Genomic DNA, 24,748 nt, shown 5'->3' with positions numbered 1-24,748 from the left:
GAAAGTTTTTTTACCGAATTGTCCCAGCAGGGGTTGAAATTTACTTTAAAATCAGCTCTTCCCATTAGGGACACCTTCAGAATAGCTGAATTCAGTTGAACCTGTCTGCTGGGTGCTAAAGTCTCTATTCTGATCACATAGTTAGGAAAATCTTTTTTCTCTAGGTGTGCCCTCCATGAATATCAACTGTCTGGAGAAACATCCTTCCTTATCCCCACTCCTTTGTTTTTCCCACTGAAGTTGTAGCATGACAGTACAGTTCCACAGAATATCTAAGCTTTCATAAGGGCTACACAAACTGAATTTGATTTCCTAGTAGCAAGTTGATGTGAAATCATTTTCTGTATACAATTTTTATTGGTTTTTTTTCTCACTTGTGTGTATAGATTTGCTTGGCAGATTGAATAACTATAGTTATGTTATCTGGAAAGAATTATTGTTTTGCAACATTTTTCTTTATCTTGTCAATATTTCTATAGTACGCAAAATACATCAATATTTAATTCACCCTTTTCTACTGACCCAGTCCGTTCAGTTTTATCTGAAACAGTTAGACTATACCCTCTGACCCCCATTATATTAAACTTTCATTTGAAGCTTGTTTTAATGTGTGTGCCTTTATGCTCTGATACTTGATTTGGTTAATTTTCAACTGTGGGACTCTGTGTTTGTCAACATTGCATTTCATTTGCCTTGTGACATCTCATTGATCAGATAGATCTTTATCCTTCGGTACTTCCCTTGCAGCTTTATTTATACTCATCACTCAAACTGATTTAGTGTATCATCAGCAGTTTGGATTCGTTTACAGTAGATCCCTATGTCTATTTAGTGTATCATCAGCAGTTTGGGTTAGTTTACAATAGATCCCTACATCTAAGTGATAAATTATCATCTCTTGTGCAGGAAGATGTATGGAATACAGTTTGGGAATGACCTCCTGAACAGACACTTCATGTCATGGTATTGAGTGGTCACAGAGTTGATATTAATATATTTCCCATCCACAAGGCTCTGGGGAGTCTTGGTTTACATGTTGTTGAAAGAGCTAATCTGGACGGTCAGCACTTACCTCTGCTGGAAAATCTATTAATTGTCTTTACATTAACCATGGATATTTCTGTGTTGACAAATGGAAGTTTATGTTTGCAGACAGAGCCAGGGTTAGATTTATAGATGTAGGCATCCCAAGTTGCAGATACTACATTTTTCATATATTTTCCCCTCCCTCTCTCCCTCTTCCTCCCTTCCTTCCTCCCTCTCTTCCTTTCTTCTTTCTTCCCTCCTCCATCTTTCCTTTCATTTTTTTTTCTTTTTGTTTTAGTACTTGGACCTTAGCGCTTATGTTTCACACAGGGACAATAGTATACTGGTGGTTTCTTCTAAAACTTGTGTTCTCTTGTATTTTTTATATCCTAACTAACCATCTTAAGCTCTTTTGGGAACAAAGCAAACATTTTTTACAAATACAACCACAAGTATATAAATATGATATATTTACACGATATAAATTTAAAATATAATATAAATAAATATATGATATATCATAATAAATATACATAGATATAAAATAAACTATAAATATAATTGTATATTAAATATAATAATATAGAAAGATGGGTCAGTTCACATGTTTATATTTAACTTAGCAAGTATTTGAGTATGGATTCAACTACATTTTTCTAACTTTTGTAATATTTTGTATTGGACAATTATTTCAGGTTTCAACTTATATGTATATCCTTCAGTAGGAAGGGACTCCTAGTACCCATAAATCCATTTGATCAGCTATCAGAAAGTCTGGTGGTAAACACTTTTATAGTGAATAATCACAACTTCCCTTGGTCTGATCTTCTTGATTTTTTGGTCTGCTTCCCTTATTTCTTGAATTTTGTCTGATGCTTAAATGGTTCAGTCTTGCATAATTTTTAAAATAAGTTGCCTCAAAACTTCTTACAGTATGTAATAGACAGAACATACATTCTATCTATTTAGAATGTAATAGACAGTATATACAGTCATAAAAAAATTAGTCCTGACTACCATTAATGCCAGCTTCTGTTTTGTTTTGATGTTTAAATTGAAAGCGAAACACAGCAAACGAAGCTTGAACCCTTGTTGGATCATGTATGCCACTTGTAAATAATACACTTTTAAAAACATAGAAATATTTGTATTTTTGCAAACTCTGTGTAGCTATTGTTCTTCCATAATCGATTTCGCAAATCAACAGCTGGCATATTTTGGGACACGAAGCAATGGAATAAGTAGGGAGAAACAATTCTTATTCCTGTTTCTAATTAATGATGGGCTTTCTGCTAGTCACTAAACCTTCCGTGGCCTCTGACTTTATAGTTACAAAATGCAAGAGTAGAATTAAATGCTCTCTAAGATTTTTTTCATCTTTCAGATTCTCTGCATCTAAGACATTTAATGCATTTTTCTAGCTAGACAATTTGGGTTTGATACTTTAATTTAGGACAGCTATTTCAATTTGATGGGAAAATTTGTTAACTAGATGTGCAAAAGTGTCCTTGAATCTTCACTTAATCATCTGAGTATTAAGACAATTTGGCTTTGACCCTGTTGGGAGGGTTAGTGAAGTGAAAGTCAGGAAAGCCACCGCTAGATTTCAGAAAATCAAGAAATTTTGGTGTCACAAAGAAACAACACCCATACACTCAATGTAGCCCTAGTCAGGTTTTGGGAGGGAGTGAACTTAGATGGGGTTGTTCAATTCACCGTCGTAACCCAGAAGTCCTTGAATCACTTTCTTCAGTTGGCTTCGGTGGCACTGTGTTCTGTGTGTCATTTTAGTTCACCTCATGCTCAAACCCTATTACTGTAAGAATTGCTGAATCTTTGTGAAATTCTCACATTTTTAATTTCCTAGACTTCTTATTAAGTACATATATATTAGTTTTCGCCCATATGTAGCAATGTTTATGTGTATAGATCCAGTAAATTAGGATCTACTTCTTTTACCTGGTTTTTATATTTTAAGCTTCCACAGCTCAAATCCTCGTTCTTACATACGTATTCTAGGCTTATTTTTAAAGTAAGTAATTCAGATAAGGATTCTTTTAGATAGAATTGTTTTCACATGAATTTAACCTTTCTTAGTTCATTTTTACTTGTTTTAATCTCCCTAGTAACAGTTTTTAAATTTTTCTTTGAGTTTTTTGGAAATAAAAGATTAAAGCTATAATTTTGAAATCCTCAGATAACATTGATTGGCTCAGTAGCTATTAAAAAATAATTAGTACATAACTACTGCTTTTTCTTTTCAAACAAAACAGTATTGTTTTAATGATCTGGCAGTACCATTCTTCATGTTGTTGTGAGGCAATACCAGGGAACTGAAATTATGGAGAAAGATCATTGCTAAACTTGATACAAACTCACTCTGAAATCCATGTCAGAAAGTGAGTCACCCTCCTGCTTATCCAATGAGGGTAATTCAATATCATTTAAAATGTGGTTGAATAAAGAAAGATTTCTCTTCATTAGTATTTAACTGCTCTTTTCCATAAGGTAACCTACAAAAAGATGTTTGCCTCCAATTATCAGGGTGGAAATTGCTTATGCAAATCAATGTAAGGCAATGAGGTGTGGATAAAAAGCTAAAGGGAAATATCATTATTATTGGTTTGTGCTCATAAAATTCTGATAGCCTAAAGGTAATGACAGCACAGAGCTATAGGGATTATTAGTAGCAACAACAAACTCAACTTGTGTTCTAGTGAGAAGTTATATGTTAACATACGTATACAGGATTTTTATTTGAAAACTGCAAGCTTATGTTTGTGAAAGAGTGTTTGCTCCCTTGCATGTAGGTTTTTAGATAAATGAAAAGTCAGAAAATAACACAGGAACAGAGACCATGTGTCAAAGTTAATTTCCTTTCTGAAGAGATTGTATTGTGCTTTTATCCAGATGGGAGCTGAATCATGCTTAATCTAAAATTAAATGACCATAGATAGGTTTTGTTCAATTTCTCCGTGTTTCACTTAAATCACTGTGCAGTTTTAGGTATGGTATAGGTAGAAAAGTTAACTCATCATAATAATTTCTTGTGATCAGTCAATACCATGTGATAATAATACTATCATTGATGATGTTTAGTCATTGGATTTGACCTAATTAACATTTAACTTATTAAAGACCAACTACAAAGCTAAAATTAATGACTACGCTATAGAGAAAAATATTAATTTTAAGGAAAGATTCCATGGATTTGAGAATCAAGAATACTATCTCTAATAAAAATCAAGTACTTTAAAAAATTAAATAGCAATAGCTATTCGTATTTCTCAGTCAGAGAAAATAACTTCTATTCCTCAATTTCAGTGAATTTGTTTGTATACAGCTAGTGATTGAATCCTTATCATTTTGCCTTTGAATTAAATGTTGTTAGTTGACTACTGTGACTATATAGCATTAACTAAAAAGCCTTCATTAGTAATGACATATATCTCTATTTGTTCATCCCACAAGCATTTACCCAGCTTGACGGGAGGCTTTAGAAACTTATTCTTACTGGTTTTCTTTTGCCTGTTAGTTAAGAGCTCAAGATATGTTATTCATTTTAACTCATAGGGTTGATACTATAAAATGATGTTTTTGATATCTTTAAAATGTATTTGTGAAATGATTTGACGCATTTGGCTAGTGGGTGACATATTCGTATATTGGTATGTGTGTAAATGCGTACAGATCAGTGACTTGCACACACTGGGGTATGTATACCTATCTGCAAACACTCTCTCCCTCCTTGTAAACGTTACCATTCGGTTAGATTGCTAGTTCAGAGGCACAATAAACTTGCCTTAGAGGCATTTTTCTCTAACCTACTTAGCTCTTGCATCAGCAGTTTTCTTTCGTTTCCTTTTTAAATTTATTTTTTCTCTTATTTTATGTTCTCATTTCAGAATGTTCATGTAATAGCCTAGAAGTATATATTTGGCAATGTTGAAAGTTTTGATGCTAAAGAAACCTTCTAGGTTGGGAAGGTTCTTTTTCTTTTTTACTCACATTTTCATAAGTGCTTGGTGGTTCTAGTATATAGTTTAATACTAGTATTATGGCATAGATGTACATCATATTTTTAGCTTTTTCCTTGTTGGCAAACATTTAGATTGCTTTCCAATTTTTGTTAAATAACACTGTAACAATTTTTAAATTATAGATTTTCCCATTATATTTTGATTGTCTTTTCATTTATATTTCTCGAAGCATATTATCAATTTTTCTTCTGAAATATTAAGCCAATATATAATGGTAGAAATAAAGTTTGAAAGTTCTCTTTTTATAATACACTAAGCAAACAACATTGTGTCTTATTTTCAAAATAAATTTCTTACTAATTTAATAAGTAAAAAATTGCTATTTCAGTGTATATATTTTTATCACAATTGAGGTTGAAAACTTCCATATATTCTCTTGCATTTCACTCTTATCACTTACTTTTTTATGACATATTTATCCATGTGTTTATCTGTTTAAAAAACTAAAGTTCTACTTTTTTATAACATAACTATTTATAAATATTCACTAGTTATAAAAATAATGAACCATAACATTTATGCAACTTCTTTTCCCTATCATATCTAAATGTCAAAATTATCGTTCTGAAAAACCATATGTTATAAATTAGTGGCTTAAGAGGAGTGCTATAAAGACCTATCCTAAGTTATGTATTTAGAACCTATCTTACAAAAGGTTCAAATGTATTCAAAATTCCATGTTGATCTACCTTTGTGTTTCTGTCTGTGGAAGAGAAGGCTCTGTGTTAGTCAAAATTCCATGTTGATCTACCTTTGTGTTTCTGTCTATGGAAGAGAAGGCTCTGTGTTAGTCAGAATTCCATGTTGATCTACCTTTGTGTTTCTGTCTATGGAAGAGAAGGCTCTGTGTTAGTCAGAATTCCATGTTGATCTACCTTTGTGTTTCTGTCTGTGGAAGAGAAGGCTCTGTGTTAGTATGACACACAAAGAAATGGGGATATCCATTTGTCATCCTGCATCTCATTTCCTTTTGCAGTCAGTCTCTCGTATTCATCTTTTCTCTTCTGCTCAAGATCTCTCTCTATGATTATGTTACAGATCATTTTCCCCCCTTAAGAGCAATAACTCATTTTAGTATTAAAAACTTTTCTTAGTGCTTTGTGCTAATAAACCAAAATTGTGATTTCTATTGCTGCATCAGCTCTCTTTAGTTTTATATCCATGTTGTTCACCCATCAGATATGTTCAGTTATTCATTTATTCCACACATATTTATTACATAGCCACTCAGTGTTAGATACTATGATAAATACCAAGCATTCAGGGCATGCTGCACACAGCAGATATGTCCCCTGATCTCATGAATCATACCACTGGATAGGATTGATGCTAAAAAGGAAAAAAGCAAATACAGGCCTATTTACTAAGTGTGATAAATGCTAGGCAGGAAAAAAATCGGATGTTGTGTGATAACATATGGATGGGTGGGTCAGGTAACTTTAGGTTAGGTGTTTAGAAAATCCTTCTTGGGGAGAAGGCATGTGTCTTCAGTTCTGAAGGATGAGAAAGAGGTGGGGGTCTGGGGAGATCATTCCAGAAAGGTGGAAGGGCTTGTGCAAAGGGCTGAGGGAAGGAACTGAGCATTTTCAAGGAAAATAAAGAAACTAGCATAGATGAGCACCGTTAGTAGGGGCAAGAGATGAGGGGGGAGATGAGGGCAGGAGCTAATTGTCGGATGCCAAAGTGCACTGTGCTCAAGAGGGTTGGGTTTTATTCTGAGTGCAGTGGGAGGCTATTCAACAGTTTTAAAACTGGGATGTAACATGGCTCTATTTATATTTAAAATAGTTATCTGACTAATTGTAATAATACATTGGGATTGGAGCAATCAGCATACCAAGAGAGGAGGAATCAGGTAATAAAATTAGGAAGATATTTTAATATTCAGGTGAGAGATGATAGAGGCTTAAATAGTTAGTAGATGTACAGAGACATGGATGGATTCAAAATGTTTTTTGAAGGGAGAATGAAATGGACCTTGGGATAGATTGGGTGAAGAGTATGGTAGTTGAGAGATGAGGAAGAAAAAGTACCTAGGAATGATTCTGCAGTTTCTGGGTTGAAGGCCTGAGACCAAGCCCTGAAGGGCTGTAGCAGTTGGAGGTTGAAGGAAGAGGAGGGGGCTGGTAAAAGAGGCTGAGGTGGAATAAATAGAGAGGCAGGCAGAACGCCAAGGGTATGGTGTTACTCGTGTCAAGAAAAAAGCCTATTTCAATAAAAAGAAAGTGACCAAGGAGGTTAAATGCAGCCAAGGGGTAGAGCAGAATAAAGACTAAAAAGTGTTCCTTTTGGCAGTTTGCAGCTTAATGACTTTAGTGGAATAGGTTAAAGAGTGTCATACAGAGTGAAGTAAGTCAGAAAGAGAAAAACAAATGTATATTAATGCATATATGTGGAATCTAGAAAAATGGTATAGATGATCTTATTTGCAAAGCAGAAATAGAGACATAGATGTAGAGAACAAATGTATGGATACCAAGGGGGAAGAGGGAGTCTGGAGGAATTGGGAGACTGGGATTGACACAAATACACTATTGATACTATGTATAAAATAGATAACTAATGAGAACATAATGTATAGCTCAGGTAACTCTGTGGGGACCTAAATGGGAAGGAAATCCAAAAAGGAGTGGGTATATGTATATGTATAGCTGATTCATTTTGCTGTACAGTAGAAACTAACACATTGCAAAGCAACTATACCCCAATAAAAATTAATCCAAAAAGAAAAGAGAGGATGGGAAATACCTAAGTAGAGATAGTGTATGTAGGATAAAATTTTTTAAATTTGCCAAGGAAGGAGATCAGAAAAACAGGGTAGGTAGATAGAGGAGGATAAGGGCTAAGGAAAGTTTCTGTTTTGTTTTTCAAAGATGGGAGACAGTTGTACTCATTTTAGACTGGTAGAGAAGGAGTCAGGACAGAAGAGTTTGATAATGTTGCAGAAGAAAGAGACAACTGGGATTTTGGTTCTTGAGACAGTAAAAAGACTGGTCTTTGATAGGAGAGACCCTTCCAGTAAATTTGGCAATTGGAAAATAAAGGAGTTCATTTTCTGATGAATTCTTTTTAAAAAATTAATTGTTTATTTATTTATGCCACACTTTGAGGCTTGTGGGAATCTTAGTTCCCTTACCAGGGATCAAACCTGAGGCCACGACAGTGAAAACACCACTAGACCGCCAGGGAATTCCAAATTCTATGTTTTTAGTGTTATCTGAGGCAAGGTCAATAGCTGAAAGTGAGGTAATGCTGCCCAGTAGACGGATTTGAAGATTAAGGATTGGGAAGAATAGGAAGGCACGGCTTCCTGGTTTTATTGAGTGCCTATTTGAGTTTGGTGCTTATGAATTTATAAGAAAGCACAGGGGCTTTCCTGGTGGTGCAGTGGTTAAGAATCTGCCTGCCAATGCAGGGGACACGGGTTCGAGCCCTGGTCCCAGAAGATCCCACATGCCGCGGAGCAACTAAGCCCGTGCGCCACAACTACAGAGCCTGTGCTCAGTAGCAAGAGAAGCAATTGCAATAAGAAGCCCACGCCCTGCAACGAAGAGTAGCCTCAGCTCGCCGCAAGTAGAGAATGCCTGTGGGCAGCAACGAAGACCCAATGCAACCATAAATAAATAAATAAGTACATACATACATACATACATACTGTGAACCAGTTTTTATTAAAAAAAAGAGGAAAGCACAACTGCTCAATTGCCTTATTTTTTCCTGTGATGCTCAGCTGTATGGGTACAGGTTTGAAGAAGGCAAATATTTGAATTTATCCAGGAATGGGATATTTGCCAGCTAGCCTAATTGAAAAAGAGCTGCAAAGGAGATGAGGCTGTTTGTTAGGAATTAAGATAAACTATGAAATAGAAGCTGGATAACCAGGGAAACAAAAACAGGAAGGATCTGATAGACAAATACCTGCCATTAATAATGTTAACAGTAAATAACATATTAGTAAGTGTGTATTATTTTAACACTGAATAAAAGAAATCCCCCATGCTTCTGAGCATATGGGAAATTTAATCTGTCCTTATGGAATTCCCCTTATGTCATGCCCATTAATAGGAGAATGTTCCAGGGAACTTTATCAGGCCAGAACATACAACGAAGAACCGTCTGTTCTCATCCACACTGATAGTCAGTCGTATTAGTTTCAGGAAAGAAGTGAGATAGTGCATGCTGCTCGAATGTTCGGTATGTATCTTGCCCAAGCCGAGCCTTTCTGGTCACCTGGAGGTTAGTGTCTTTGCTGCTTTAGTGCTCCCTTAGGTATGGCTATTTTGTGCTGAGGAACCTAACTAGTGCCCCCATTTCATGGGCCCCTCCCCCCATTAGTGGTCTTGTCACCTCAGTAGACCTCTGCGAAAAACAGAGTTCTAGACCTCACGGTCTCTTTCTTTCTCCAGACTTGGATAAGGGAAGGTTTCTAAGCTTTTCTCGAGTCTAAAGAAGCTTTGATCTCAATTTTTTTTCTTGCAATTTTACTTTTTAAAATTAAAAAAAAATGTCCTCTGGGCACTTTCCTCCTACAAGTTAGTCCACTTAATCTCCTTGGGCCTCCAGAACATTTTGACTTCTCTTGGAGGTAGGGTTGAAGAGAAGATGTTGACTCTAGACTTTTTTCCCTTGAGCTTGATCTTAAAATAACTAAAGTTTCTTGGGTTCTTTGTGTGGCAGGCTTTTTTCTTCCTAAGTGCTTTGCTTGTTTTATGTCATTTTCTATGCACACTGTTCTCAAGTAAGTGCTGTATTATCTGCTTTTTCCAGTTGAAGAAATTAAGGTTTAGAGAAAATAGATGTCTTACCCAAGATCACATGGCTGGTAAGGATTGGCCTGAATTCTTAGTTTTTCTGAATATGCACACTACCTCTTTCTCAACTGAGTTTCATTTTCTTCTCAGCGAGTGACCAGCACTGGGGGCTGAGTGAGAGAACTCCATGTACATGGCCTGCAGTCAGTGGGTATCTTGATTTACAAAAGGCAGTATATTCTTACCGGCCAGGATATACTTTATCTGTTTTGTGAGCTTGCTGTGGTCCAAACCCTTTACCAGGGCATTCAGAAAAAGCAATCCACAGACTTCAGTTTTACCAATAGATTCATTTTATGTCTCAGTAATATTTCAAACTAGCAGCAGAAGTGAGAGGTGGGGATATTTTAGTACCCCAGAACACCCCTATCGACTTAACATTCACGCCATTTTGCTGACAGGTGTAGGACCCTGTCAGGTTGTTCTGGGATGGAGTACAAATTCAACAGTGGCAATATCGCGCCTCTGGTGATGCTGCTGCATGTTGGGGCATTGATGGTGTGATCTATAATTGCTAAATAAAAGATAGGCGAGAACAGAACTGAAGTGAGAATACGCCATTGTCTGTAATTTCAGGCAAACAGACAAAAAAATCTTTCATGGGCTAGCAGGTTGTTTTGATTTAAAATTTTCTGGCATATTTCACAGCCCTTTAAGAGACTATACTGATTTTACAAAATTTACACTCATTAGGTGGAGTTAATGGGTTTTTAAAACATGTGAAATGCCCTTTTGTTCCTATGGAAATATCTGAATATTCCTATATCTAAGTAAGCAACTTCTGAAAGTAAATTTAAGTTAAACACACATTAAAAAAATCAAAATCAAAATGGCCTGCAAGCAATGATATAACTGACTTTTCAACTATTATCATCGTAGCTATTAAAACAACTTTCCTTCCTGAATTCCACCTCTTTTTTATTGTATGCTGTGGTCAGAAACTGCTGTACCTCAGAATGTTTGGTAATGGTTTCTGTTTTACAGGATTTCCTCCTTGGAAACTTGTTATAATTTAATAATAAAAATTTAATAATTATTTATTCCTTTTATCCTTGGTTCTTATCTAGTAGAATTAAAATGTAAACATTCTTTTATTTTGCATAGTGCTTTTTCAGTACTTGGCTACTTGTTTTTACTTAATTTCATAATCTCCAACCAGTATTCAGGCATTAACAAAAATAATATTTTGACGTATAGCCTAGCTTTCTTGTGTTTTAGTTGGTCATCTGTCACTGTTTTAGTCTTTTACTTCTGTTTCTCAAGGTCAGGGAATGTAGAAACATCCTCTGAAATGCATGGCCAGGCTTCAGATGGGTTTTATCCAACACTTGTGTGACATTGCTGTGATCTGGCAGCTTTTAATCTGCTTTTGTCGTTGTCCGTGGATCCCTTTAAGATCACTTTACCCTAATAATGCCCACACTTAACAAATACTTAATTCTAGACCTTATGGTTCCCAATTTAAAAGCCTCTGCTCTAGAAGCTTTGCTTAAGACACAAGTTTTGCAGAGTTTTATTTTTTATTCTTGTCGCTCTCTGTGCACTCCTCTCTGTGGAACTTTCGTATCTTTTTTTCCGACCTTCTTATCTGCCTCTTTTTTTTTTAAAGTATCCACCTCTTCCCTCCATACCTAATAATATAAAAGCCCAGTTGATTTGCTAAATAGAACTGGGTGTTCTTTGTTTTACGTTTTGCGTAAGTCCTGAGAGATTGTTTCTATTTTTCTTGCTGAGGAAACCAAGAAAATGTAAGACATCTTTGTTTTGTATCACCCATTAGTGTTGTACCAGTCAGGATTTTGGGTTGCAAGCAACAGAAAGAAACTGACTAAATTAAGCAAAAAGGAATTTTTTGGAAGGGTGTAGGGCAGTGCTTGAAATCATTGGGAAGTGTGGAGAATCAGGCTTACAAAACAGATAACAGGAACTAACGGAGACTCAGAAATTAAGAAACCTAGCCAAGGTCATGTCATAGTACTGGCTGGTTCCGTTGCTGCCATTAGCATGGCTGTATCTGGACCCTCAGTGTCACCATTACAGGGAATGTAATTTCAGTGATTGCTGCTCCTTTGCATTGATCCTATAGGATTAACAGTCCTGGGATGAAGTATCCACTTGTGTCCATGTTTTAGCTCACAGGGAGAGTGGAGAGGATTTAGAATTTTGTCCCTTCCATTTCAAGTGAGAGAGCCCTCACTTTCCTCTAAGATTCCATGATGAGTTATCACCCTCATATAAAAGTGGTGTTTAAATACCAGAAAGCCAAAAGAATGACAAGTGCCCAGTACAAATATTTTGAGGTACAATTATTCTTAATAAAAAGGAACAACATTTTAAACCCTTGCTTCAAACTTCGTGTCACATAGTCAGAAAAATCAGTGCTTGATTTACCTGGCGTTTCCCAGACTATTCTTGCAAGTAGAAAGGATCCTGCTTTCCAGGGTCACCGAGGCCTGGACTTGCATCCCTTGTCTCGTTGGAGAAAACACTGTTGGTGGTCTACCCATAAGCTAGTCTCCTCTTCTTTCTTATAAACCAAATTTTGATTTTGATTGGATTCTCATCCTCATCTATATAATCATATACTTCATAGGACTGGGTCCTGACTTGTGCAATCCACCCCCCCAAATTTCACTAACAGATTTTGTTTTGAGCACATGATAGAATTCGGCTAAACGGGAAACGTGGGGAGTTTGATGTAGGATTTGAGGGAGAGTTTTTCTGATTCTTAAACAGAGATTCTCAGGAAAAAATTCCATATTTTCCTCTGTGATGTTACTTCTGAATGCGTGGGATTGCTACAGCCATCTAGCCCCAAATGTGAGGAGAAAGCCAAAACTTAGGTAAAGATGGGGCCAAAAGAATTCCATAGGAAAAGAGCTGCGGCTCTATCTTACCTTCTTATAGTAGGAAAGAATAAATCTTGTTATTAAAAAAGTCATCCCAGGGTGGACTTTTTGTTATTTGCGGCTGAACACATACAAGCCAGTCCATACCTCTTTGATTTTTATCAAACTGTCCCTCCATGTCCTGAGGAATAAACCATTTATATGGTTGATCCTCTGTTTCAACATGCTGAAGGGCTCGTTAATAGTAGAGCAAGTATTCCATAATTATTTCCACATAAAAGATAATAGTGCTTTCCTTCCTCAGCTCACTTTTTACTTTTCCCCTTGTCTTTATTAGTCCCATTGACTTTTATATATAAAATGTTATGAACCGTGTCACTTGTTAGCAAAGAAAGTTAAACAAAAAACGGTCTCATACCCAATAGTTTACAATCTTTTGATGACATCAGGGCCAGTTGCATATATCATTGCAAGTTATATATCCGACAAATACTCACTGAAATAATAAATTATTTAGTGCTTAAATATGACATTTAGGGGGAACATGATAGGTACAAGAAATCTCTCTTTACTGCATTGTCAGCTGTCAGCAGAAAGGCATATTGCATAAGGAAAGTCAGAAATCACACAAATATATTGAGCATCTACTGGGTACCAGGCTGGGCACATAGATGCTGGTTAAATAGTGGTAAACAGGAATCACAGGGTCCTCACTCTCATGGAGTTTACAGACTATGTGGGCAGTCAAACTAGTAAACAGGCAATTATAACAGTGTGATAATTGCTCTTATATGATGAAGCATGTAAGAATATAAGAGGGGTGCTTAACTCAGAATTAGGAAGGGGGTGAGAATGGGCAAGAAAGGATTCCCGAAGGACATGCAAACTTGAGTCCTGGAGATTGAATTGAATTTAAATGGGCAAAGGAGAAAAGAGTGTGTAGAGAACTGCTTGTGCAGGGAACTAGAAAAGGGAGAAAATAAGCATTAGACATCTGCAAGAAAGGTGAAAATGGTTAAGTTGAGGCAGGGGGCCAACAAAGTAATGGATGAGATTGGAGAGGTACAGAGGGACCAGACTATGAGGGACACCTTTAAGTTACATTGAGGTATGTTTGGACTATATTCTGAAGGCAGCAGGGATTCATATGTATATTTGATGAAAATTATTCATGCATGACTGCGTGAAAGAGATTAGATTTGAAAGGGACAAAGCAGAAGTAGTAGCAGTAGTAGTCATCTGGGCAAAATACTGTAGAGTGGCTGTCAAACAGCTAAAAGGAAGGGGGAATATTAGGGGGCTATTTAGGATGTGGATCATTACCTGAATGTGGTGGAAAGGGAGAGAAAGGCATCAAAGATGACTCCTTGGTTGAGGTGGATGGAAGAGTCATCCCTGGGGAAGGGCTCCCAAAAGGAGCTGATATAGGGGAGGACATGAGTTCAGCTTTGAACATGACTCTTAGTCACCTGTGTGTCATCTCGTAGATACCGGATTTGGGTCAGCAGTTGTGTGCACAGATACGGGGTTTGGACATGGGCTGGAGTCTCTGAGTTCCAGTGTTTTGATTTATTAAGTGTTGATGATAACATCTAACTCATAAATGTCATCTTGGGATTGAATGAAATAAAATATAAAGGAACTTAGTGCTAAAAGGGAGGCAAATATTGTTTTCATGTACTATGTTCTTTAATTATTATCATTAATGATGCTTTTGCTTTTGTTACTCAGTTTTCCAACCTGTAACCTGAAATGATTAATAAGATTATGGCAGCCACTGTCTATTGAATAGACATTACTGTGTTAAGCACTCTTCGCTTTTTAACACTGTACAGATATTAAATCATTTATTTCTCAGAAAAATTCTATGCAGCAGGTACTTTTATTATCCTTATTTTCTAGACGTGAAGACAGGTACGAAGAGGTTAAGTGATTTGCCAGAGATCATACAACTAGGGACTGTTGGAATATGGATTTGAACAAAGACAGTCAGACTCCCACTCCTGCACTTTATGTATCAGAATATACTTTTGCTTAACATGCTTTTAACTTTTTAAAAAATAAATTTATTTATTTATTTATTTGGCTGCACTGGGTCTTCGTTGCTGCGTGCAGGCTTTCTCTAATTACGGTGAGCAGGGACTACTCTGTTGCGGTGCGTGGGCTTATTGCGGCAGCTTTTTTTGTTGCGGAGCACAGGCTCTAGGTGTGCAGGCTTTAGTAGTTGTGGCATGCAGGCTCAGTAGTTGTGGCGCACTGGATTAGTTGCTCCGCGGCATGTGGGATGTTCCCGGACCAGGGCTTGAACCCGTGTCCCCTGCATCGGCAGGCGATTCTTAACCACAGCGCCACCAGGGAAGTCCCTGCTTTTAACTTTGAATCAGTTTATATTGTTGGTTATGTTCCTTAAGAATATTCTAGTGGTCATCTTTGTTTTACTCTTTTCAACAACTCTACTGTTTCTGAAATACTCTGTATAGAGAACCCACAGTTCTCTTTCCAGTGTTAATATTAAATCATTCTTCTACTTTATATTATGTCAAATCTACTGCTGATTGACTTTCATACACATAAATATAAATTTTCATTTCAGGTTCATAACTCCAGCCATGTCCATATTCATTGACTTGTAGGTTTGACCAGAACTTAAAATCTTCTTATTCAATCTCATACCAAATATTTGGTTCATCTTATCAAGTGGTTATTGTACCAAGACTTCCACAGTTTCCGTCACAGAAACCTTCCTACACAAATCACATCTCAGTATTTCTAGTTATTCTCAGTAAACTCTCTCCACCACTGTTGCTCCAGCACCTGGTGAGCTGCCTGGCACATGCAAAGTGCACCATACATTTTGTGGAATGGACAAATAAATAAATGATTGATCATCAAAAAACCACACTCACTATTCTTTTAAGTGGTTTTGTAATTCTACAAAGACAAAGCAAAATTTCCTCAATTCAAAATATGACTATATTTGTGCAAGAGGAAGGTTAAAATAACTAAGGAAAACATTTGAGTTTTATAACAGAGAAAAGAAGTGACATATGTAGGATTCCAGTAACACCCGAAAACTGGGGCTGCTGGGAGTCCAAGAATGCATGCGATCTGCCCTGAACACTGAGGCAGACAAGTTGGAGCACCTTCCTAAACTTGGATAATTGCCATTTCAGCCTGCTTGATATGTAAATTTGAACTTTATTCTGAATTGGGGAGGGAACCAAGAGCTCAAGTTGATGATCAGTATCGGGCCAAGGTCAACTCATATCATGAACCGTTGGATTTTTATGATCTGTGTGTGAAGAGAAACCTGTAGTTATGTATTGGACCTTTCAAGGTCTATGTAGTATTCCCTTGTTCCCTCTTTTGGATTATCCTAGCAGCACTATACATAAATAGAATCCACTAATAAATAGTTCTAATGTTAAAACTTTAGTATTATGGCATTATTATTATTTATTTAAAATAAAATTTATGTTTCCTAATTCCTGTTTTCCCCAAATTTATTCACTTAAGTGATAAACAAGCATAGAAAATAATTCTGACAACTAAATCTGAAATAGCTGATTTAAATCCTGGTCCTTGAGTTCTAATTGGAAATGCCTCATGTGGCATGTTCAAAGCCAAGGTTAGGATTCAGATTGGTCATTCAGGCTTGTATTTTTCCAGTAAAGTTATTCCTAACACCTGATGACGATGATGAATTTGTGGTTGCTAAGTTAGTGTTGAGTACTGCATCTCTAGCTGTCTGATTAAGTGGGAGTTGCCATTTGCTGTGCTGTGAGTTACCAAGAAAGCTGAATCTGTCACAGGTGCTACAATTTGTATTTCAGAAAATTTGCTTCCCCAACTTTAATTATCCCCAAAGTACTCCACTCTACATAAAGTACTGAAAGGAGTCAGCAAAATTTTTCCAGTTTTAGTACTATGATGTAAGTTAAGATTTTGTCTACTACCTAGGTGTTGCAGAGATAATGGAATTTCAGATGAAGGAGGGGACACTGTTTCATAATATAAAACACTGTTTTCTATTGAGTTTTCCACTTTGGAATCAGAAAAAAAAAATGCCAAGTAGCCACAACTAAATAACACATTCACAGTGACATAAACCATGTTTCTTAGAAGGGAACAGACATGAATCAGAAAGTGTGTACATTAAACTACTAATGATTGAAAATGAGAAATGTGAAGTCCTAAGCTCAAACATATTAAATAAACTTAGGGTTGACCTTTTCTTATTAAATATTAATATGTGTTTCAAACTCATGGAAATATGTATATATCATTTTTGTATTAGGCAGCCTGTCCTTTGCAGAGAGACAGGGAACTGGACAAGTTGTGGAGATAGTCATCACCTTTTTGGCAAAACAATCCCTCTTCACATCAGTATATATCAGTCAGGTTGTTTTTTTCCTTTTTCCATAAAACAAGATATTTTTTTCAACACTTCAACATGAAAGCCTGATGAGAAAGTTTCCCCTAAATATTTCATTGCAGAGGTAGTTTTTTCAAAATTCCCTGAGTTTGACTTGCTAAATTAGAGGAAGATCTTTGACCCTGGAAATCCATAAGAAGTGATTATGGCTATGAAAATAAATTTTAAGAGATTAGTATTGTTTGATGATTTAATTAAGAAATATGCTGTAGTTCAGTCTCTTTGGAATATTTTAAAATGAGATTCTTCACCTTATTTGCACGTCTTTATCTTGTGTTAAGGCAGTTCCAACAAATGGAAATGGTTAACCGAATTGAGAAATAAATGTGTTTGCTGGAAATTGCTTAGCCTTTGAATTGTAATTACAATTTTATATTCTTTGTAGGATTACTTAACTATTCATAAGTATGGCAATGCAGCCAGAAATGATCTCTGGAATACACTATCAGAGGTAAAGTATAGGAAGCTTGAAAGCCAAAGCCTCTTCTTGAATGTTTGAATTGAGTTTATAAAACATTCATAACTTTTATTGACACTGATGGTTTGTTTTTACTTTTTATATTTCCCTTTTCTTGATATTGCTTTCTTGTTTTATATTTGATGTATTATATTATAAGGATAATGAGGTTTAAAATTAATTCAGCTACAATGGTAGTTAAAGATACCTTGCCTACTTTCAAACATGATAATACTTCTGAAATATAATTTTAATAGGGTGTCAGATATTCATGTTTGAGTGAAATATAGATGGTAAAGAACTTTTTCTCTGTAAGTGAATAGCAAGTATTTAAGTTTAATACTAGACATACTGGGGATGCTTAAAGATGCTGCAAGTAAGTACTTGCTTTAACAATAAAATATATTTCATCTTCCATTAGGTAAAAACTTTAATGTTAATAAAGTTTTTATTTCTATGTGTATATATATATATATTCATGAAGCTTAAGCTAAGGCTAGAAAATTAATTTTACTAATACATTATATTAGTTTCACCGATTTTAAATGTTTTCATAAGTAAATCGTAAACATGAAAATGGTTTAATGTTAATTATGTTTATAGTTTATGTTTATAAAATTAATTTATACAATTTTGGTTATAAAGGCTTTAAGAAGGAATGGAAAGTACGTAAATATACAAGAAGTAATGGATCAGTGGACACTCCAGATGGGTTATCCTGTTATCACCATCTTGGGAAATACAACAGCAGAAAATAGAATACTAATTACCCAGCAACATTTTATTTATGACATCAGTGCTAAAACTAAAGCACATGAACCTCAAAATAACAGGTACAACTCTGTTGTTTATGTGAAAAAATTGCTTTTGTTTTTTATGTTTCACTTTGCATTTTAACATTTTAAAAAGAATTGATAACAGAATTATGAAAAGTACTCGAAATATAGTTTTCATTTCTTTATTTACATATGGTATTTTCATTTTGAACCCTCTTTTACTCCCATTTCCAGATATTTTAACTATCAGGGTGGCAGCATGCTAAAGTTATTTTGTTTAAGAAGACAGGATTTAAATTATCATGGTCATTTAACACAATAATGTGTGATTTTTTTTTTTACTTTTCCCTGTAAATGTTTGTTGAATCAAATTTAAGAAAGTTAAAATACTTTGAAGTGGATTAAATGGTATTGAGAAAACCAAGATTTGTAGAATAGACAAGAACAGAAACTAACAATCCAGAAAGACTAGTTAAACAAAAACCCACAACCAGACTAAATAGTGTCTGAGCCAGAGGAACTCAAACTAGATCCATTTAAAATGGTCTAAGGATCAATGCCACTTAGTATCAAAATACATTCTCTTCCCTCACTTTTAGTGTTTAAAAACCATTAACACAACATACACAGAATTTGACTTGTTGTTACTTTAACTTTCATTTGAAATTCTTATTTAATTACTGAAAATTCAGCCTGTAGTGATTCTTTTCTAGTTCATGTTTTCCCACTCGTTTGTGCTTTATTAAAGCTGAGCCAAGGAAAGATAGAACTTAAATCATTTCATTTCATTTTTTTCTAAGATATCCGGATAAGAGGTTGGGAACGGGACAGGGAGGGTTGGAGGTCAAAATTAATAAATAAAATGAGGTGTTGGGATTAGACTGGTCATGCTGTCTCCCATTTGGAATATTAGGAATCTGATTTTATCATCCATCAGTATCTAGGATATGTGAAACATGCATTAAGCTTTCTTTGTTATCTCTAAGACAGGGTCCAGGTAGAAGTGACTGAGAAATTCATGAATGTTTTCTGGTGGCTAAATTGGGAACCCACTTAAGAAAGTATTGTCTTAAGTCTCCTGCTCATTATATACACTGTCCTTCAGCAGACTGCCCTTGTAATCTAACTGTTTGCACCTGTGGAATACAGGGTATTATCCTGCCACACTGTCAGGATCTGACTGGGTCAACCCTTCACCCAGCCTGGATTCCTCACAGCTGCCAAACACTGCTTCTGGTCAACCACCGTCTGGCCCCAGGTGAAACCTGGTTAGGCATCAACCCTGGCCTTGTCGGGAAGTACATAAAAACTACTTGACTGTGGCAAAGTTAGAGAGATTCAGGCCTTGCCTTTGAGAATGATCGTTCTTACACAAGCATCACTGATGCAGGAAAACATAAAGGACATGCAGATGACAGAACAAATTTTGAACAAAAATACTCTGTCAACCTATAATATGAGCCAGATGTATCGGCTGCAAGTCTGACTCTTCAAAGGAAGACTTTCTCCCAGGCTGTATAGGTATATATACCTATACAAAGCTTTTACAGGGCTTTACTTTTGCTGCAGTTATAAAATCATATGAATGGTTTTGAACGCTGAGAACTTGGCGTAGAAAATATTGAGTGAGATAATGCATGGCATCCCATCAGTCTCAAAATTTATTTTATATCTATTTTGAAATAATAAAGTTTGTAGTTGAAATTTTAGTATTCAGTTTTATATTATTGATAATTTAATTCACTATAACATTGCGGTCAAAGCTTCAATACCAATTCTATCTGCCCTTTGTCTGTAACCTTCTTAGATCTTTATCATATACTGCAAATAGTTAATGCAGTAAAACATAGTGCCCATTTACGCCAGGAAACCCATGAATTGTGGATATTTTCTGTGACTGTATAATCAATTCTTTGTCTTCAATTTTGTAGAGGACACTGGAATATCACTACAACATGCCTAGAACATTTTTAATGTATATAGTAATCATATTTTTCATATGTGGTAGCTATATTATAGCATAGAAAGGAAAGATCTTTATATAATAATTGCATAAAGTTAGTTGATATGTGAAATTGAGTAAAATATTTGCTAGAATTTTGGTATTTGGGAAATTGTGAATTTGTGTAGCTTTTTTTTCTTTATAAAGTTAATACATTGTAATGTTCAGTAATGTCTCCTATACATATGGAGCTTCTTGGAGTCCTGTGCTACAGAGAATTACATTTATCTCCTTTTGTTTTGGGTCCGATGATAGCAACCTTGGAACCATTTTTCATGGCATCTACAATGAAGAGAGGTAGTCCCAGGGACTGTTAAATAAAAAATATCTTGAGGGTCTTTTTTTTTTTTTTTTTTTTTGCGGTACGCGGGCCTCTCACTGTTGTGGCCTCTCCCGTTGCGGAGCAACAGGCTCCGGACGCGCAGGCTCAGTGGCCATGGCTCACGGGCCCAGTCGCTCCGCGGCATGTGGGATCCTCCCACACCGGGGCATGAACCCGTGTCCCCTGCATCGGCAGGCGGACTCTCAACCACTGCGCCACCAGGGAAGCCCTCTTGAGGGTCTTTTGAAGTGCATTGTTTTTGGTTTTTTCTTCTTAAAATGAGATGACTAAAATTCAAGTTAAACTTAAGGGGCTGGGGCACAATTTAATTTCACAGGTTCTTTTTTCTAGTTTCTTTTTTAACATAACTCACTGCATTTTTGGATGTTTTTACAGCACACCACACAGAGCTTTTCACCCACAATGTTTAGGGTCTTCTAGCCTTTTAAGTTGTAATCATAAAGCAACATAATTGCCATGCTTTCTTTGATCTTAAAAATGAAATTGGTGGAAAGATCAAATATGTGTTGTTTGGAAAGTTAAGGAAAATAACTTGTATAGTACTGATAGTATAGCAATTCAGAAATAATATAAACTTCATATGTGCTTGGTGATTTGTAATTTTTACTTTGTCTTTGTGACAATGTATAGATTTTGTGTATACATACATGCGCACACACACACACAGAATAGAGGCCAAAAACATTCTTAGGAAAAATATAGAGGGTATTTTAAAAGTTTTACAAAATGCCCCAATGTTTGTATCACAATACCTTAAAGTTAACTTCTTTTTTTGCATCTGAACATTGCTATACAGTACAGTGTCTGCCATTTAGGAAGTTTCTTGTATGTGGAATTGTCTGTAAGCAAAAATGCAGGTATTGATATGACTCTCTCCTTCTTGACTTTAGAGACTTTTACTAAAACTCAAAATCAAAGCATATCAATTTTTATTGTAATTTCTAGTTTCATTATTTAGAAGGATACAGTTTAAATAAATGTAAAATTATAAGTATGTTTATATTAGGAGCAAATACTATTTCATAAACATTTTATGATCACGCTACAAAAAAGACATTTATCCTTGAAGAGTTTTAAACATCTTCAATTTTATATATTTCTGGCCCTTTAACTGATATTTATTTGCCTTCAAAATTTAGTTGCCCCCACTCAATATAGACAATCTGTACTAAAAAAATCAATTTCATAAAGTTAATCTCTGTCTTATTATAGACTGATATAGTTCCTTTTCTTTTACTTCAATTCCATCTCATTCAATCCATTTCAACAGCAATTTATTTAAGCATTTCATTTCCAGGCTTTTGAAAGATCTTAGGTACACAAAAATGAGTTCATAGTTTAATTCGAGAATCAGATGCAGAGTCAGGCATTGTTGTCTCTTACCTAATAATTTCAGTTAATCAAAAAGAATCATTATTTTTAGAGAACAGCTATATATATTTATATATAAATTTATTATATAAATTCTCTGTATCTTCCTGACAGTAAATCCATTATTAAATACTTGTGGCATATTCTTGTTATCATGTTATGAGCTTGGGGATATTTGTTAAAGAGTGTACATGGGTTGGCGTTCACCAATGTCTGCCCTACAAACAATACCTGTTTCGCTACAATAGGTTGTTTATTTCCTGATCAATTGTCCAGAGTCCATTCAATATAGCAGCATGTCTCCACATAGGTGGCACTCAAAAATGTTTGTCTGATTAAGTATAGCATATACTTTTAAAATTTAGAATCTTAAACATATTAACTTTCTATGTTGGAGATAGCAGTTGATATAACACTAGGAATTTCTTCCAGTCTTCCATTTGGATTTTTGCTATTACTAAATTCTGATTATTGTGAATGGGAGACATGAAATGATAAAATAATAATCAAATTCCATATGACAGATTTGGAGATGTCCTCCCCCATCAAAAGACATATTCATTCTATTTTTAGCTACATAGCCCCAGACATGTTCCCTGAAAAATTCTCAATTCTCCATTAATTCCCATAGTTACTGAGCTCATAGAGTATTCTTATAGTTTTCAGGTCAGAAATATTTTTCTCATACTGCATATTGTTGACTATCCCTGTTGCTAATAGTGCAATGATTGGTTAACATAACCTGGCTATATTTTAGGGGAACAAAATGTAGTCATTGGATTTTATTGTAAGACTATCCAGTTTATCTCCGGTTGCTCATTTGAGGTTAAATTGATATTACTTCACGTACAAGTTTAGGCCTAAACTTTTATCCTATAAAAAGTCATGTTCTAGAAAACACTTCTCTTTAATAGCTGAGACTCATGACTGATCCCTGCACATTGGTGGTTGATTTCACACATCAATTTGGAAATTCCATTTCAGAAAACAAAGCATTGTGTCCCATGTTGTTCTTTGTATTGATCTGGATTTTTGGGGGATCTGATCAGTTTTGCTTTTTGTCCCTACTTTGCTGAATAACTTTATCTGTGCTGTATTATCCTTTCTGTAAAATCTGACAAAAGTGTTTTTTAAGAATAGTTAAACAAGTAAATGAGGAGAATGTTGAAATGTAAATGCATGAAAGCACTGGAATGGGCATTAATCTAATGCAGAATCAAGTAGAAAGCAGTTATTTTAAGACTTTGCAGCTCACATTTATAGATTTTAGCTACTTTTTATTCCTCACGTAAAATTCAAATCTTTTTTTCCAAGATAAATTGTTTTGTTGGTAGTCCACCTTTTGTTTTGAAATTAAAACTCTTAGAGGCCAAGTCTGCTTAGCGACATTGAAAGAGTGAATTCATCTTCTTGGCCTATTCCTTACATTTATGACTGGGGAATTTCAAACATTCTCCTAAAGAGAATAAGAAAAATCACATAGGAGGTGCATAGGAAATGTTGTTTGTTTGTTATAACCATTTTTATTCTTAAAGTTTCTCTTTTATTTTGCAGTTACCTTTGGCAGATCCCATTAACTATTGTGGTAGGAAATAGAAGCCATGTGTCTCCAGAAGCAATTATTTGGGTTTCTAACAAATCAGGTAAAAAATCTATTCTCCCCTGAGAATTTGGTTTCAGATAATTGTTTAGCAACTTAACCTCTTGTATCAGCTGTTATAAAAATGTGAATAAAGACAAATTAGAAAGAGAATATAGAGGAATTACCTCTATACATTTAAGTATAATATAGTATAGTTTCTACATAGTCTAATTTCAGTCCGCTGATATAATTATTAAATTTATTTGTGTCTTTGATGGTAAAGAGAAAATTTAAATCTAAGTACTTGTAGTACTATTCTTAACCGCTTTAAACTGTACCATTTTATAATCCCGAATGGAACAGAATTACAATCATAACTCCCAGTAGAACAGTATGCCAGATACTGAAACACAGGCCACATTTTTCAATTCCATTTTCCAGCTATCTTCTCTTTACCAGACTGGCTCTTTAAAGAACGGGTGAGGCAATATTCTCTGTAGAATTAGATAATTATAGGGCCAGAAGGGAGAGGCTTGCTAGGTCATGAAACCATCCCTCAGGTAGGGTCAACTCTCAAGGAGCAGAGAAAGATGAGATTCTATTCTATTTCTAAATATCTTCAAATAAGATAGTTACCTATTTCAATTCACTGTCAGAAAGCTATTTCTTGAATCCAATCTAAATGCTTCATATTAGAGTGTGAAACAGGTCTCTTTTATTTCTGTTTTCCATTGAATTGAAGAAAAAACCAATTATCATCTTTTATGTAACATTTCATTTAGATTTAAATGGTCAAATATGTTCACATTTTGTTTTTCTTATTCCTTTCTCACATTCTGCTACTTTATATTTTCTTGCTATTTTGTAAGCGTAATTTAAACAACCACAAATCTTTTTTCGAAGTAAGGTGAAGTATAAATAAACAACAAAAATATTGTTTCTTCTCCCCAGTCTTGCTCCTATTAGGGAGATGTAAGTGCGTAAAATACATACACACATACATATGAGAAAAAGGTCTCACAGCAGAATCTAATCTGCTTAACAGAAATGTAAACA

General features: G+C 35.2%; 1 protein-coding gene across 1 annotated transcript in view; it reads left to right on the top strand.

The window, feature by feature from the left end:
* The window catches only part of TRHDE (thyrotropin releasing hormone degrading enzyme), a 390,487-nt gene that overhangs the window by 282,088 nt on the left and 83,651 nt on the right, over window positions 1-24,748 (top strand). The window contains exons 8-10 of the mRNA XM_065887537.1: window positions 17,547-17,612; window positions 18,264-18,451; window positions 23,665-23,753. Coding sequence (XP_065743609.1) covers window positions 17,547-17,612; window positions 18,264-18,451; window positions 23,665-23,753 — 343 coding nt within the window. The remainder of the gene's footprint in view (window positions 1-17,546; window positions 17,613-18,263; window positions 18,452-23,664; window positions 23,754-24,748) is intronic.

Source organism: Phocoena phocoena, chromosome 11 (genome assembly GCF_963924675.1).
Source record: "Phocoena phocoena chromosome 11, mPhoPho1.1, whole genome shotgun sequence".
NCBI lineage: Eukaryota > Metazoa > Chordata > Mammalia > Artiodactyla > Phocoenidae > Phocoena > Phocoena phocoena.
This window is presented reverse-complemented; position numbering and strand designations above follow the sequence as displayed.